Genomic DNA, 17,800 nt, shown 5'->3' on the forward strand with positions numbered 1-17,800 from the left:
GCATGCGCGTGCACTGCCACATTGCCCATCAACGCAGTGGCGTAGCCCAAGGTTGGAAATCAGAGACGGGATGTTTCCAAAAATATATAATTATTTACACACATTTACACTATGTAGGCACTCAAATCATAATTTCCTAAGTGCATACGCTTTTACTATTTTCTTGCATAATTAAGGAACAACATTATGACCTATAAACAACATTTAAATCAATAATATATTTAAACGATAAAAAAATTCCAATAGACTAGAAAAATTATATGCTAAATTAATCCATACTTAAGCTAGGAGGGTGTTACAAATTAATTTTAGAATGAGGGGAAATGTAATAAATATTTAACTAAGCATTAAGTTATGAGCGTATCATTAAAACTAATTGTAACACAGCATTTTTTTTCTGAGAAAAAAATTAAACATTATGCTCTTACAAAACTATTTTGATTTACTGCAAGATTATTAAATAATGCTTTTATTCTTTTTAGTTAAAAAAGGCAGTGCTTGTTAATTTTCCTTGCTCTCTTCAACTAATTCACAATTTTTCCATCTAACAACTTAACAAAAACCCCGCAAGTGGTTAGTTAGTACCTTTAGACCGACCATTACACTTCGACGATATAATTATATTTACAAATCCCTAGAGTATTGTACATAATATACAATAATAATTTATTGTTGCATACAACTGACTGTCCATAAAAACATTTCAAAACTGCTCAGTCACAGTGACAACACCTCAACGATTCCAATTGTTTTTAATTAAATGCCAGTTGACGCCGTAGAGACCGTGAAATGACAGAATGACCGCGATGGTGGGGGTGCGCAAACAATCTATGAATTTATTTTGTTACAAAACAATAAATAACAATTTTTTATTCTTGTGTAATAGAACAAGATGTAACTTTTTGTACCTATTGTATTGCTACGACTGAATATATGGACGAATAGTAGGAAGTATCAATTTAAATAGTTAATTGCTACGCCACTGCGCACTAGCCCCGCCTATCGAGGTCTTTCTTCGCGTTCCAGGCCTCTAAAGCTCGACATAAATGCAATAGAACAACCACTCCAACAAGTCAGAAATAATTTTTATAGACATTCAGTGGATATCACATTTAACGTATGAATAAGAATTAGCACCATTTCTTCAATTTTTAAATAATTTACACGCTATACAATTTTTTAATTCAAATAGCGAATTGTACTATAGAATCTTTCAGTTCTTACCAAAGTATGAAAATTTGAGCTTTCCTATAAAAAGTAGAACAAGGCAGCTATTTTAAGGCTTTGGTTGCAAAACAAGCCCCGCCCCCGTTACGCCACACTTCAAAAGCGTGCCGTAACGAAAGCGGCGCTAAACCATCATTAAATAAGGCCTAGGAGTCCTTATTTGAACTAACCAGACACGAGAGCAAAAACACAATCTTGCGTACAAATTCCAGTTGGCAAGAGCAAAAACCGAGCGAAAATCCATGTTCCGAGGGTCCATCTCGGAACATTTCCAAGAAGATTACACATACACAGAGCCTTGATTGTCATTATCGTCTAGACTGATTTTATTAAAAGCGGGACCACCTCCGTCATCGAAAAAACGCCTGAATGTGAATTCGAAAAAGCCGTGAAACGGCTTAGAACTATCGGTCAGTTCGTCGGAAGTGCTCGAATCGATCGAAGCCGAATTTCGTAACTTGTCGGGATCGATCGGATCGAAATTTGACGTATCTGTGGGGTATTCGATTCGAGGTATGTGCGGGGCCGGCTGGCGACGCAAACCTCGGTCGAAATCGATGTCTTTGAAGAACGGATGCGACTTCACTTCACTAGCATTTTTACCTAAGCGTTTGTCCGCACTACAACACAATTTTAATATCAAGTCAGTACTTTCCTTGGAAAGATTCGCTTGCTTTGGTATTTGCAACGTCGTCTCCCAGTTTATCACCTAAAATCAACAAACATCGTCAGATTTCAACGCCACTCCTGATCAATACGGCTTTGAGATTAAGGCAATATATCTGAATTACGTGCATTTCTAATTGAATAATTTATCGAAGAAATAGTATACAATAAGAAAATTAATTTATAAAACATTTTACGAAGCCATGTAGCTTTAAAACAAAAAAAACATTAAACATGACAAATATTCTTTCAGTTTTTTCAACAGTGACATAGAACCTACATGAAACTTATTTTGGTTTTAAAAGTACTTTTAAACATAAATGTAATATCTGTGAGGTATAGTAATAAGGATCTTCACTAGGATATTGAAAAAGAAAATAATCACAATAACGACAGGACTAAAAAAAGATATACGTGGAAGTTAAAAATTAAAATTGGAAAAATGTATGTGTTATTAAAAAAACAAATGACCCCTACTTATAGATTTCAAAAATCAAGAATTTCAAAAATACTTCATCTTCAATGCAAGCAGCATTATTTTAGATAGATATCTAAAACAGAAATAATATAAAATAAAATAGACAATAGACATGCACATACGATTTTAAAACACGTATCGTAAGTGGCTACAAAAAAATTCGTAGAATGAGACCACATGAACTTAATTAATGTATTCAAAAAAAGTAAATGCAGAACTCACGAACTCACAAAATTAAAGAGTTCAAATAAGGACGGATCCAGAGGCATCCTAGAGGGTATGGCCCCAAAACTTCAGTTTTCATTGTTTTTATAAATTTTAATAAATATAAAGTGTAATGAACAATTTTTTTTTTTAAATTAATAACATTAGAAGTCATTATAATGCACATTTATTAACTATTTATTACTAATAAATAAATTATTATTACTTAAGAAAATATTATAGGAAGATTCTCGAAATCCAAAACAAGGAAGTATTTTATGTTTAAAAGTTCTTTTTATGTCCAGAAATTTTTATTATTCAAACTTACTTAAACACCCTTAGGTAAACATATTCTGTTGTATTTTTTATATTTTTAAAATGTTTTTTTGACAAGTATTTCAAAATTTAATAGTAAAAAACAACATTCTGATTAACAACCATGTATATCTAAAAATGCATAAAATATAAGGTGTTTTCATTAAAAAAAAAGAAAATTGAATTGTATCATTTTTTGTATAAAAAATGTTTTGAGCTTTTTTTTTCAAATTCATTAAATATTTTAACATACCGACCGTAAAGTTTCATTTAATAGCATGTCTAAAAATTTTTGGAAGTCCCCCCAAAATAAATTTCTGGATTCGCCCCTAAGTAAATATTTTTTGTAGCAAAACAATTTTTTTCATTTCCATTAGGTATACTGGGAATTACCAATAATTTTTGCAATAAGTTATTGTTTCTTTTTGAGTGACAAAGGTTTCTTGATTTTGTGGAACAAAACCGCCAAATTATAACAAGATACAGTTGTGGATAAAATAAAACAAGTTTTGAATTTGAGACTACTTTTCAAAAAATCTCATAGTAATCATGGTCCCATATTAGCAATTTTATTAAAATGAAAATAATTTGTAAAGCTGAGAACGGTCAGTCATAAGGCGGATTGCTTTCCGCTAAAATATTGCTCAATATTCAATTCATGTTTTCAATATTTTATTGAATTATTTAAAATTTACCAATAAAGAGCAAAAATTTCCTCAGGTATTGAACTTCCCAATCATTTCAATATTAGCTGTTATAAACTATACATGCACTTCAAAAAAATAATAGCTAAAGTAATTAATACTTTCAATAAGATATCTAATCATTAATAACTATTTTACAATTTTATCAATCTTATTTTAAAAAAAATAATTCGGCAAAATGCGACGTTGGCGTTTTTATAGTTTTGAAACAGATAATAATAGTTATATCTCCTAAAGAACATGTTATACCAACAAAAAAAGCCCCACAACTGTAAGTACTTGGAAAAAAAAAAAACGGAAATAGATTTTTTAATAATGTAATTTTGCTAATGTAAATAAATGTAAATGACTAACAATAATATGCGTTTTTTTGCACTCAAGTGTACTCCTATGCATTGCGACAAATTTAATAGAAAAATCGAAAAAAATGGTAAAATAATCCATCGAATAACACACGAGAGTGAGAATATGAGATATTTACACAATCTTCATTAAAAAGATATGGAAGGATAAGTAATAAAATTAATAGTTTAATTTTTTAGCGATTTAAAAAAATATGATAAATGTCAATTTCGGCAATTTTACTCAGGCGTGTTTCGAGGCAACAAGTTTTCAAAAAGTTTTGTGAAATAATTTTGAAATCGCTTATTAAAAACTAAAGAAATGCAACCTCTATAATTAAATTAAAAAAAAATCGTATTCAAAGTGGAGCAGTTCGATATTCGATGTGCCAACAGAAAGTTTCACTTCTCTACGTTTTTTATTGTTTTAAAGACGCAAAAAAAATGAAGTAAACTAATTCACCAATAGAAAACAAGTTCCTGTTCTCCTTTTTTGTTTTGAACGAATGCAATATAATAATTATCTTGTGGGTTATCCTAATGGAAATCCCCAGTGATGCGTCCTACTAGCGAGCTACGCGTTCAAAGATAGATGTATTACAAAATGCCTACATTCAATATAATTTTTGAATTATATCTAAAAATTGAGAACAGTTAACAAAAATCCAAAATATCTCAGGCTTGTATATTTACATTATCTATATTTTTTTTAATTTCCAATAAAATACACCGTTATCAAAATTTCCTATCAGCTTTATTAATAAACATGATAATCAATAAAAAAATATCAATTTGTTGGACCTATATTTACTAAAAATGTAAGACTACAATTATCAAGGAGCTCTTCAAGCCTAAAATTATGCACCAGCTCCTCGAGGGTCTAGAGCCTTAATTTCAAAGCCACTTTGACCAGAAATATTTTACCTTGTGTTGTGTTTCTGCAGGCGTATTCGCGAGGAACGGAGGTTGCCCCACCAACATCTCATACAGGATAACACCGACACTCCACCAATCACAGACGTGCGTATATCCTATACGTTGCAACACTTCAGGTGCGATATAATTCGGAGTGCCAACTAACGAATGTGCCAAACATCGATGTTCCCTCCGCCTTCTCCTTTCTAACGGTTTCATACACTTGCACTCCTCTCCCCAATCTTCAATCGGGTCCATAGAATCCTGTCTACTGTGGTCACCTTGAAACACAACAACGAAATAAAAATAAATCTATCACGACGCAAAAAGTACCGTTAGGTTGGTAATATTTCGAGTTATGTGTCCACCTAAATCCTGTACACAAACCGAAATCGGTGAGTTTAATGTGACCTTCTTTATCGATCAAAATATTGTCCGGCTTGATATCGCGATGAATGAAACCCATTTTATGCACACTTTCGACGGCGCAAGTCAGTTCCGCAATATAAAATCTAGAAAGGGATTGTAAGAAGTGACAAAAGCACAGTCAAGGTCACCTACCTTGCCAAATGCTCTTCGAAAACCCCCAACTTGATCAACAACGACATAAGATCCCCGCCGGGGATATAGTCCATAACAAAATAAAGAATATCACTATCTTGAAACGAATAATACAATTTAACAACCCATTCGTTATCAGCCTCTGCAAGGATGTCTCGCTCCGCTTTCACGTGCGCCACTTGATTCCTCTTCAGAACGTCAGCTTTTCGCAAGGTTTTCATCGCGTACAAATGTTTCGTGTCGATTTTCCTCACTAGAGTCACCTCTCCGAACGCCCCAACTCCAATCGGTTTGATCTTAACAAACATACTTTTGTCCATTTTTGCTCGTTTGAGTCTAATGTAATTCGATTCTTTTTGCGAGAGCATTTTACGCATTTGTTTTTGTGCCTCGGAACTCAAACCGATTTTTGTCATTTCGTTTTCGAGTTGGATTCTTCTCGACATTCGCTGTTTGTACGATTTGATGACGTTCTCGATGTGCTGTTCCATGAAGAATTTGAATGCTTGAGGCGAGTAATTCTTCACTTTGCCGTCCCGCCTTTCGTCTTCTTTTTCTTTACTAATCTTTTTCCGTTCCGGTATCGGTGACTGATGTTTTATTTTTGTGTAAGGAGGTAATTGCGGCGGGATGTCGTTATTCTTGCTCTCGCCGTTTCCGTTTATCGCGTTGTGGTTGTTTTTGACAGATGAGGATGCTGCGGGGAAAATAAACGCGTAAAATACACTCCCTGATCAATTTTTATTACAATAACTACAAATTGCGAAGGTGGAAACGAACTTTTAATAATAAAGCCAGACAAATGTCTAATTTCCCGATTCAAAAAAAACTAATTCTTAATTTCTGTAAGCAACCAAAGCTTAAAAAATACATTAAAAATTTAACATGACATTTGTTAGCGGAGGGCTGTAATCCTAGATGACCAACCATATTGTTTTATCTAAGGTAATACTCTTTTTTTGTGGAGTGAGGATGCTCTCCTGATCAGAAAACTAGTAAAAGTATTGTTTTTTTTTATGCTAAATAATTTAAAAGTATAAAATGTTGGTACAAAATCTTCAGTAATCTTAAAAAATGTAAAGATATTTTAAGTTATTAATTTTTCGAAAAAATATAACTAAAAAAACAAATAGAAGATGTTTGGAAAAAAACACGCTGAAATATTTCGTATGTAAAAATAAAAAAGTTCCTATAAAGCAATGTTCGAAATACTTTGTAATCTAACTAGAGTCTAGAGCCCTTTAAAAATAAATAACAGTCTACTCCAAAAAAATTTTATTTCAGAATTAATATTAGTGCACGATTAAATAAAACGATACATTGTACAAAAATAACACGATAGACAATTTTAATAGTTATTTAATAAATTTTGGTAGTCCAAAGAGTTTGTTTATTGTTGTGTAGAAGTCCGGTTTTGCGATTGTGCATTTTAAGTTTGGTTTTTGTTAGATTTTCGCATTAAGAAACAAACAAATCCTACGTGACAGTTTAAGTTCAACTATCAACTACTAGTAAATTTTAACCAAAACAGTTATTTTTTTTGTTATTTGTGTTCTTGTCCACTAGCTTTAGAAATAATGAATAGTTTTTCTAATAAATTGATTTAATTGTTCAAGTAATTAGAAGAAGAAGAAATGCTACAAGTAGCAAATTGTACTAAAAACTGTAAATATAATTGTATAAAAAAATTAAGTTGAGTCAGAGCACAAATAAGATGAACAAGTTGAGAAAATAAATTCAGAATGGCACAGGGCCTACAAAATTTGTTGTAACCTTACTTGTAACATAGTAAAAGATTATTCAAAAAAATTTCTCACTTTCCACAAAAACTTGGACAAATAATATTACTACAAAAAAAATCAAAAAAATCAGGATAATAAAATAATGAAACGAAAGCACATACTAAAATTGAAATGGAATACTATTTGAAAATGTATACAAATGAGACTATTCTAGGGATTATTATGCCTCCATTAATAAATTGAAAGTAAAATTTTAAAAGAATAAGTTTACAAAAATAAGTACATAGTACATGTGTCAGTTTTTGGTATGCAGTATCACCTTAGGGTTGAAAATATAGTTTTTAAAAAAGTACGTGTTTTATTTCCTGAAATTTATATTAATTATCTTGCGTAAATGTAAAAAAATACATAGGATCACGAGTTGATTAAAATATTTTTTCGTTGACCGCAAACTTTTCACCGCATTATCTTTAATCTGTCAACAAAATTTACTATAAATTAGAAAACAGATGGAAATTTGGTAATAATCAGTTGTAGGTAATTCAGAAGTGATAAATAAAATGTAAAGTGTGACATAATATTTTCATTTTCTTCTCGTGCTGTTTTCTGCAAATAGTGTCCAAAAACTCAATTAAAAAAAAATTTTGTATTTTTTTTGCATAAATTAAAAGTGTAAATTAATGAGAAAAATAATATAAAAATATAAATTTATAAAAATTTTTGTAATGTTTTGCATAAATTTAATAAAAATAAGCAAAACAATCCATTGAAAAATAAAACGACATTGCGAGTTTCGGCTTTAGTTCATTATACTACCCAATTCTAAAAACCTATCTTGAAAGAAACAACGAAAAATTGTTGATTTCGAAATTTTTTTTGCAAAAATTGATAAATATCTTTTTGTAAAGGCAATTAATTCTCTTTGAAAATCAAGTTTATTCTTAAAAAGCGTACCGTTTTGAAGAAAAAAATAGAGCCAGTTTTTGTAATTGTAATAGTCAATTATGAAAAAGCCAAGTTGAACTTTAAAGTGTTTTTTGATGAACAGTAAGCTAAATAGAAGATAATTTTTAAACTACTTACCAAATTATTAGGTCAAAAATTTGTTTCATGTTTCTCCATATTTTTTTGTAAAAACCAAGTTTTAACAAAATTTAGTTACCTTTGTCTTTAAGCCTTTAAGTGCGTTTTTAGTCTAAAAATTTTCTTTAGATGAGAATTTGCCAAAATGACGTAAAAAACCATTATTTTTCAAACATTTTCCACTTTTTTTAATCAGAAACTCAAGTCTATTTCGCAAAATTACGTCAAAAATGTATCAAATTAGACAGAAATATGGTGTTATATTTACCAGAAATCACGATATTTTACCTCAACAATATAATTTATAAACAACTGCTGACTTGAAAGTATGTACAGAATTTTCAAAAACTCAAAAGCCCCATAAGAAAGAATTCAATTTTTAAATTAAAGATCACAAAAAGAATTTCCCTAAATAGTACTTCATTTTATAGACAAAATTATTTATTTATTATATCAAAAATTGTTAACTATTTTTGTATCCGCTACCCTTTTTTTTGAAAAATGTAATTATTAAATAATTATGTTCTGATTTATTGTTCTCTGGTTACATTATTGTTGTCTTTAATCATGTCCAAAAAAAAGACAAGTCTTTGTGAGTTTGGAATTATTTTGACCAACCTGTTGGTGGCAGTGGTGGGGCCCCATTATCGGGATACGAAGGCCTGCTATCCCCCGACGACGTCGACTGCGGACTATCGGACCTCGATGCTGCGCACTCCGAAGACACAACCGGCGAGTACTTCCTCTGAAGAGGAGGATGAACATTTGGGGACGCCCTCGGCGACATCGCACATTCGACTGTATTGACTTGAGCATGATTTTCGTCCGAATAAGGCGGCGGTGGATGGGGCGATAACCCCATCCCCCGTTGAGCTTTAGCTTTCGCTTGCATGGTACTGGCGTAACTCGGCGGTTCTGTCGTTGGTACCACCACAGGAGTGGTGTTATTGGCGGGTGTGGTGGGCAAAGGAGCCGCCGGTTTAGGACTGGTGGTGTACCCCTTCTGTTGGATGGAAGCGGTGTATGACGGAGGGGGCGCGCAGGTGACTAAGGGAGTAGTACTCGTTGGAGACGTCGGGATTTGAGGAACAGTCGGTGCGACGGCAGTTTGCAGTACGGGTTTCTGGACTTGAGTACTTTTAACGGATTGCATGATGATGGGGGGTTGAGTTTTGGTTTGGCGGGCGCCCCATGCCAGGAGAGGGGTGGGGCGGGCCATGGCTGTGGGCGTGGTTGTTGAGACTGGGATAGGACTAGGAGAACCGGCTGAAGTTGAGCCGGAATAAATGCCAGACGAGGGGCTTTTACGGAAGTCTTGAGTGGGGCTGTGCCGGTTCTGCATCGAGGCGGAGTATGACGGAGGGGGCGGGGCGGAGTTGGAAGGACTGGGCGGGATTAGAGGATAAGGGGGCGGAGGTTCGGCAGTTGACGCGCTACTGCTCTGATACAAGCTCAGAGCTTGGATTTGTTGAGATAGTTGTTGTTGGACTTGGGGGCCGTTTTGGACTACCATTGGTTGCCGACCGGAAGAAGAGGACACACTACTAACAGGACTAGTTCCTCGCTGTTGCAACGCTGGTGAGTTATATGAAGGTACGGCAGGTGGCGCTCTTGCTGGTACAATGGGCGCGGGTGACATTCGTTTTAGTAATTGTTGAACGTTGTTTAATGCGGGGTATGAGGATGGGACGTGAGGTGGCGGCGGCGGTGGCGGCGTGTTCCGAGGTGGTGGTGGGGGTGGCGGTTCGCTGAAATTCGGAGAGTATCGGCTGACTGTTGAGTGTATTTCGGTCAATCTCGGACTATCAGATCGGGAACTTCCGGCCCCGCTATCCAAAGCCGGACTTCCTCTCGGCAGAACCAATTCTCGTTCGATGCTAGGCTTACGTATGAGTTTGGTGTAACCGCATTTGTTTCCGGAGTCGATTTGTTGTTTCATGAGATAGTCGAGGGCGCCGTCCAGACGTGAGTTGGAGAGTTGGAGCGCTCGCAACGAGGCCTCCTCCGAATAGCCCATGTTGACGAGCTGCGAGAGCGTGTGTCTGAGCTGGAGGACGTCCTTGTCGGTGCCGTTAGTGCCGGACGTCGAGCTCAGCGAGCTCACTCCGCTTGTGGCGGAGAAATTCGAAATGGTGCTGGCCGCACTGGAGCCCACGGCCTCGCCGCCGCTCTTTGCGAACGGGCGCAGCGAGTTCTGGATCTCCTCCATGGCCTTTTGGTGGTAGCCCGGCGAGCGGGCTGGCGCGCTGGGATTCATGTTCAGTTGGGGCCGAGGCTGTTGGCCCATGCTGGGCCCTGCCACTCACTAGCGATTCACATGGCTCCCCGCACATGAGTATGCACTACAATTACGCCCATTCATACATTTTGCATTACATTGGAAGACGAGTTTTGACGCACTCCTGACGATTCTTGCAGTGGATTCGATCGTTCGCGACTTCACGACTGCAATCAAAAACAAAATATTCAAAAATAAAAACACTAGCAGTCAAGGAGTAGGCATTTGCCCCCGCTGTAACAAGTTACCCCCTTATAAAAATAATAAAAAAAAATTTAAGGGCCGGTTTACAGAAAGCTACGTTAAAATTTAATTAGTTGGTAAAAGTTAACAACGCGAATGGACCAACCAAATTGCGTCAATTTGGTCACGTGATCAGTTAATCACGCATTTAATTGGAAATTAAATTAATGACTTAATGAATTTCTTTTTTTTTTTCAAACTATCCAGTCAAGTTTATAAGGTGTTTAATAAAACAACAATGAACCCTCAATGAACCAGAAAACTATGTTTATTTCTTTATGTGAAAAAAATACATAGAATAAAATTACAACTTTTTTAAAATAATTTTTTATGCAAGTTAACCCTCAACTTTAAACTGATTTTTCTTAAAATAGAGATTTCAGCGTTGTATCCCTAGACACCTTCCAATTCAAGGAGAATTCTGCAAAAATCTCCAACTCCGAAAATAAGAGTATGAGTTGATTTCTAGTGCGATGTGAAACGTCGCTCTGCACATTGCAAAATATAAAATGTTGTTAAATTTGGTAGCTTTCTGCATAATTTCGCCTAATTTAAATTTAAAAAATAACAACAGGTAACCGCACGATTAAGCTTTGCAAAACTTCAATGAAGAATGGAAATATTCATGAACGCATAAATCATGCTTCACTGCTTTGTTAATGTGCCGTGGATCCTCGAAGATGCACGTGAAAATGACGTTTTCGTTTTTACAGGGAAGTGCGAACACAGACATTGTCGCTTTATTTCAATCTAAAAAAATACGGTTACGTTTTTATCAATAATTTGACACGAATTTTATCAAATCGTCGAGTGAAAATTTAATACGTCCATAACGAGCTCTCATACTGTGACCTGTTTTGATAATTCCAAATTACTCAAGAGGAATAGATGCTTGAAATTCCAACGAATTTCTAAAGCGCTGTGATATTTGGAGTTACTCATTTAATGCAACCGGTACATTTTATAAATCATTTTGAGACACGATAAAGATTTACAAGATCTGCACTAACGGAAAGCAAAAAACAGATAAATTAATCAACATTTTTCTTGATCCTTGGACTTCTTAAATAATCCATTTTGCCGTGGAAAAATTTCGGCTTCGAATCGGATGTGTGCGGTTTTATTATTGCAGCCGTAAAACTTCAAGTTATGACAAAAGTTTAGTGGAATTTTTTGATAAACGAGATTCTTCCTTTGTGGTAAAACTTTTGATCTCAAATAAAATTATATTAACACTGACACTGTATATAAATATTTTTAGAAAACTATTTAAAAAACGCATAAACCACAAAATATGCAGTCGCCAGTCGGTATTTAATAATAATAATGAATTCATTCAGCTCTCACAAATCGTGATTTTACACTCTGCTAGATTTTAACCATTGATGTCAATTTCTTGTTAATTCATTACGTAATGAGCACCAATAACGAGCGGTAAAAAAGGTCGCTTACCAATAAGCGTGCACAATTGCAATTTTTTATGCACCCGTGAAAATCACTTTCAAATAATTATTACTGAAAAAATGTTCTAAATGTGACCTCAATTACATTTGCATTTGGATTGTTTTTATTTTAATAAACACCAAAATCGCTCCTAGTTGCTAAATGAAGAAGTCTCCGAGGAATAATTGGAGTGGTTGTGTCTTTGTATGGCATGTTTTAATTGATTAATTTACATTCTTATGGTCCAGTTTGGTGATTTGCTTTCATAAAAAGCTGCAACTATGACAATTAGCTGCGGAGATTAGGAAGAGAAGCGAATTTTGTGCGTTAGTTGAGACAAATCAGGGGGCGTTTGGTGTGGATTAAAGCGTAGGCTAAAATGGGAATAAATCGGTGTAAAGATTAGGCATAGCATCTGTCATAGTGTATGGGATACAGTGCTTCAGGCGCTAGTAGAGCTATGTGCCAAATTACAATCAAATGTCTCACTCGCACGGCATTCCAGTCATACATTCTTTGGCATTGTGCGTGACATCTAATCTGTTACTGTCTAACACCAATTCATCTCATCAAGGATAAATTTATTTAAACAACCTAGCCAACAATTACCTTTTATTCTTCTAAAACAAATGGAATCTGCTGCAAGAACTGACAGATTTTGAAGTGTCAATTGTCAATCTATCTCATTCTATGTGGAGGAATTTATGAACACTTAACACATTATTTCCATCATAGGGCTTCTACACTACGCTACGTCGCACGCACCACACAATAAACTTTTAATTACATTCAACTGTACGGTTATTTAAAGCTAAATCACTTTTTAAGGCACTTAAATCTGTAATGAAAACAAAGACAATTTACCAAGATTCAGATACCAGCCATCTTACACAGTGTCAAATTCCAGAATCTGCCAACCTTAGAAAACTATTTATTTAGAACTAAATGCCATTGCTTTAGCTCACGAATCGTGTCTGCACCCAGACAATTACTTGGAAATTATAAAACATCCCATTTTTTCCAGCTGAGTATTTATTAATGCCTTGTTTCGTCCATTTTTAGTTGAAAATAATGTGACGCCTAGTTCCCTCCGTTTTCTCAATTTGGCAGCTATGCGCGCTGCTTGCGACAATGGAGATAGCGTTTGTTCCATAAGCGTATCAAAGGTGTTCAAATTAGAAATTATTATTTCTTTTGTGAGCTTTTTTTTAGATCTAATATAAATGATTTGAAAAGTAAAATGCTAACTTAAATTGTGCTAAAGTTACATAATTTAAACATCTGCCCAGATGCAAAATAAACATGCATGGTATTTGATAGTTTCAGTCTCTACGCCCCTGATTTAAAATATTTACAGATTTAAAAATCAAAAAAAAGGTCATAATAGGCGTTTTATCTTTGTCTTTCTCCGTCAATCTGTCTTTGTTTCAGCAATGTGACCGAGTATGTGTGGAATAGAAAAATAAAAATTATGATATAACACAATTTTTATGAAATAAACAAGTATCCTTAAATAATTAAAACTGGATACGTGAGGTCCTTCTTCAATTTTCGTCAACTGTCACATCAAGAAGTTTTAGAATTGAGGTTACACCTAACCTCAACTCAATTTTTAAGCCGAAAATGGGAAAAGTCATGTCTTTAATGGGTCGTCCTTTTCGGACTTTTAACATCGAGAGTAGAGCACACAAAATTATATCCAAAGATAAGCCAACTCCAGCTCCCAAACACAAAAGTGATCAACTAGATTATGAAAGATTAATGAGAGGTGAGTTTGTTTATTCGAAAGGGCTTGAGTAATGTAATATTCTTGAAGAGTATCCTGAAGAATTTAGGGAAGGCCAGAAAAAACACCAACAGTTGGATAACTACTTAAAAGATGTTTATGTGACCTCACATGACCCTGTAAGTAAATTAAAAAAAAAAACGTCAAATTTGCAAATATTTTTTTAGAATCCGGTGCAAGAACAGAAAATAAACCCCAACAGACCTCTTCCTCTTAACAGGCAACAAGTTGAGGATTTTGAATATGGGGTTAAAGAACCTGAAAAAATTCCAGAAGGGAGGGCCTCACTAAAACAAGTCCTTAAGTTTGTGACAGACCACCAACACGATCGTAGACTACATAGTGTTGAAGCTATTTCTAAGGAGTATAAATTACCCGAAGAAATAACAAGTAATTTTCCATTGTTTTAAGCCAATATAGCCAATGATCTGTTGCAGAAAATGTTTTAAAATATTATAAAGTTTTTGAAGTCTATATTCCTGAACAAAGAAGAGTTAAAGCCAAGTTTGCTGGGCCTAGTGTACCCAGAATTAGAGTCATGCCAAAACTTAGAAAACAACTGTTACCTGGGAAAGAAGACAAGGGGGATACCTGACAATGTAACTGAAATTTAGTTCAATTTAAATAGTTTATTTATAGCAAAAAAAAATAAAAAACTTAAAAGTAGTTACGCTACTTTATCCATCTCCAAATTGTTCCGTATAGGGTCCTCCTTCACCCATCGGAATTGGGGATGAAACATTTTTTATCAAATCCGCAAAGGAATATATCGCGAAGATTATGATTAAGGGGATTAAAAAGTGTCGGATTTTAGTCATTTTTTCAGTGTTTTACAGCCGTTTTAAGTAATATTTTTTGAAACATATTTATAGGATATATCCTTCTACTCGAGCTTTAAGGGAGAAAGTCTAAAAATACAGTCATTTAACCAAAATTTGTAAAACAAGCGCTAATATGTGTAAATTCACAAGGTTTTGCGTATAGCTCGCTGTTTAAAACAATTTTTGTAAAGCTATTATAAATGTAATGTAGTTAATAACTAATGGCATGAATAACAAAGGGAAGAAGCACATCTCCACATGCAAACCGTAGTGATTTTACCCATAACAGATTTAAAAACAAAGAAAGGGAATACTATTTGCCAAAAATTTGTAGCAAATCTTACAGACACACCGAAAATTTCTAATTGGAATGCTGCTACTTTGCACGAGGCAATTAAAAAAAGGCACGAAGTTTAGTTTTTCGCTTGATTTTCTTGATTTGAGAATTCCGATCTATCGTTAGAGAAATCGGAGCGTCTACAAGTGGAATTAAAGGACCAGATGTTTTGAAAATTTAAATTCAAGCCAGATTTGAAATTGGGAACTTTATGGATACTACCATCACTCCAGTTGATTCCAGAAACACAGTGAGGCGAAAGGGCTATTTGCAAAATTGCAACAACCATCGGCAGAGACCATACTAACTGTATTTTCATTCTTATAAATAAATAAAACACTGTTTCGTACAGTTTCGTATTTTTTTTTTCTATTAATGTTATGAATAATGATAGGTTAGGCAACCAAATATACACACAGTTTAGCAAATTTACAAAAAGCGTTAAATTTCAGCTGTTTCTCTTGTTTTACAGCCGTCGTAAGTAACATTTTTCAAAGTTATTTACAGAGTGTTTTAAAATACTACTAGTGCTTTATTTAATTCAAAAAAAATTGAAATCTGAAAAAAATGTGTTTTTTTAACATTATTTCCCTTCAACAATGAGTGTTAAAGAAAAAACTAATTACTTTTGTCTCTCTCGTGGACTCTGGCCTTTGTTTTAACTTGAAATTGTTAATCGTTAACTCGTAAAACTTGTAAAATGAACTTGCGGTACTTGGTCTATGATATCCTTGTGGAAAAAGCTAGAAACTACAAACGTTTTTTAGAAAAAGGTTTCCCAATAAATGTAGTTTTAACAAACGTTTTTTAGAAAAAGGTTTCCCAATAAATGTAGTTTTTAACATAAATACACAACTTTTACTTTTGAGAAAAGAAAACAGGACTTAGGGAAACACAAGGTAATTCTACTTCAAGTGTATTTTGCAGTAAATTTAAATTGCAGTAACTTGGTGAGTCTTAAAGATATCGAAATGATTCTTGCACAAAAAAACATATTTAAGCTATTTAGCTTCATTTTTTTTCGATTATGTATAGGCTTATCTATTAAGGTAAAAAAAAGTCGCATCTCGAAAATTTCACTACACAAAAAGAAACGTTACAAGAAAACTGCAATTTTCTCACTTTCATTTTGTCAAAACTAATTCGTTAGAATACACATTCATTGAGGAATTTTTTGCAAGAAAAAATTAAGTTTCTCGCTTTATCCAGAAGGAAGATATGATAATGTAAACACAAAATTTAAACAATTTTATATTTTTGAAAAATTTGTACAAAAACGGTTTTTATAAAGAAGGCCATTTCAAACAGAAAAACAAACTTCCAATTTGAAATCAGCAGGAAATTTTTTCTCCAACCTAGACGCACAAATAAATTATTATATTAATTATTATTGGATCTTGTTGACGTAATTATTTCTTTAAATAAGATTGATAAAATTGTAAAATAGTTATTGGGTAGTAATAAAGTGTTCAGTAAAAAATTCGATTTTTATCAGTAAAATATAATAAATGATTAGTAATTAATTCATTTTTACACAGTAAAAAATTTAAATGACAAGTAAACCACGCACAGTATTTTATTAAGTCCAGTAAAAAAATCGTATATGCACACTATTTAGTTTCAGTTTGCACAGTTTAAATAATAAACGCCCAGTAGCTAGGTTGCAGGCTGGAGCTTCGCTACAGCAAACTAAAAGGAAACATACCTCTTGAACTCGAAATGTGGAATTCTACACTCTCTAAATTTACTAAATTCACTAAAAATTACACCCCTTTCATAGGTGCTCTCTTACGTAGCATTTTTTTATACAATTTTACAGAAAACTTTTGACTTAAATTGAATTTAACAATAAAAGCAAAACTTTATTTACTGATTTTTTGATCTTTATTGAGGTAAAAATAGGATTTAAAAAAAAAGTGTGGATTCAATGATCAATTAATACAAAAATTTTGTGTGAGTGAGAGTGAAAACTATTTCGTATTCGGAAAGTGTCAAGCGCTTTTTCTTGTTTTTTTAACGCCACCGCAGAATAATAAAAAAAGGAACGAATTTATCGCAAAAGGGAAAGTGCATGCAAATTTCAATTTCGCAAGTGTTGGTACGAAATGAACATCAGAATTTTTTTTTCAAAACTCAAGAGTTAAATAAACTGAATAAACAATGAATTGCTTGTAAATAATATATAATGTATTATGTAATTACGTAGTAATTGGAGTTTATGTAATTTGTTATAAATATTATAATCGGTTAGCACGCCTCACACTTTTCGGAGATTATTTCCGCTTTCACTGCGTACTTGAACAAATAGTATTTGGTTGCGAGATAACCTTCATGTAAATGCTCTAGTGAACAGAAGTAATTTGCTTCAACATACTCGTTGTCGTTGAATAATGGAGCGAATAAGTCAACAAAAAAATTACTCATCTTAGGGATTTGCTGTCTTAAATGCAGTGGATTTTCTCCTGTTTAATCATTTAGTAATTGCCAGAAACTAAGCCTTAATGAGTGTTTGTGTTTTAACAAATTTATTTATATTTGCATAATTTCGTTTAATTGAAATAACCGGAGGATCAATTGCATTATTATGCAATGAAAGCCTCGAGGGCGATTCAATTTTATGCAAAAGTTCGTCCAAAGTATTCTAGGTAGCTGGAAT

General features: G+C 33.7%; 2 protein-coding genes across 2 annotated transcripts; one reads left to right on the forward strand and one right to left on the reverse strand.

Moving 5' to 3' along the window:
- Nucleotides 1-71: 71 nt before the first annotated feature.
- Nucleotides 72-13,121, reverse strand: wts (warts). The gene is made up of 6 exons (XM_968124.4): nt 12,810-13,121; nt 8,855-10,681; nt 5,412-6,108; nt 5,184-5,362; nt 4,860-5,131; nt 72-1,936 (listed from the first exon to the last, which is right to left on the reverse strand). The coding sequence occupies exons 2-6, from the start codon at nt 10,521-10,523 to the stop codon at nt 1,508-1,510; spliced, it is 3,246 nt and encodes a 1,081-aa protein (XP_973217.2). The 5' UTR covers nt 10,524-10,681; nt 12,810-13,121; the 3' UTR covers nt 72-1,507.
- Nucleotides 13,122-13,589: 468 nt separating this feature from the next.
- Nucleotides 13,590-14,652, forward strand: LOC661955 (uncharacterized protein). The gene is made up of 4 exons (XM_968083.4): nt 13,590-13,968; nt 14,017-14,105; nt 14,154-14,376; nt 14,424-14,652. The coding sequence occupies exons 1-4, from the start codon at nt 13,824-13,826 to the stop codon at nt 14,579-14,581; spliced, it is 615 nt and encodes a 204-aa protein (XP_973176.1). The 5' UTR covers nt 13,590-13,823; the 3' UTR covers nt 14,582-14,652.
- The last annotated feature ends 3,148 nt before the right edge of the window (nt 14,653-17,800 follow it).

The sequence above is a fragment of the Tribolium castaneum genome, chromosome 4, assembly GCF_031307605.1.
Source record: "Tribolium castaneum strain GA2 chromosome 4, icTriCast1.1, whole genome shotgun sequence".
Taxonomy (NCBI): domain Eukaryota; kingdom Metazoa; phylum Arthropoda; class Insecta; order Coleoptera; family Tenebrionidae; genus Tribolium; species Tribolium castaneum.

What these genes read in the sequence shown, in the direction of transcription:
- wts (XM_968124.4), bottom strand. Translation starts at nt 10,523, where the DNA reads ATGGGCCAACAGCCTCGGCCCCAACTGAACATGAATCCCAGCGCGCCA. An exon ending in CCCACCACTGCCACCAACAG is followed by an intron (nt 6,109 to 8,854) that starts GTTGGTCAAAAT and finishes TTTTCCCCGCAG; the next exon opens with CATCCTCATCTGTCAAAAAC. An exon ending in TTCGAAGAGCATTTGGCAAG is followed by an intron (nt 5,363 to 5,411) that starts GTAGGTGACCTT and finishes ATCCCTTTCTAG; the next exon opens with ATTTTATATTGCGGAACTGA.
- LOC661955 (XM_968083.4), top strand. Translation starts at nt 13,824, where the DNA reads ATGGGAAAAGTCATGTCTTTAATGGGTCGTCCTTTTCGGACTTTTAAC. An exon ending in TTATGAAAGATTAATGAGAG is followed by an intron (nt 13,969 to 14,016) that starts GTGAGTTTGTTT and finishes ATATTCTTGAAG; the next exon opens with AGTATCCTGAAGAATTTAGG. An exon ending in ATTACCCGAAGAAATAACAA is followed by an intron (nt 14,377 to 14,423) that starts GTAATTTTCCAT and finishes GATCTGTTGCAG; the next exon opens with AAAATGTTTTAAAATATTAT.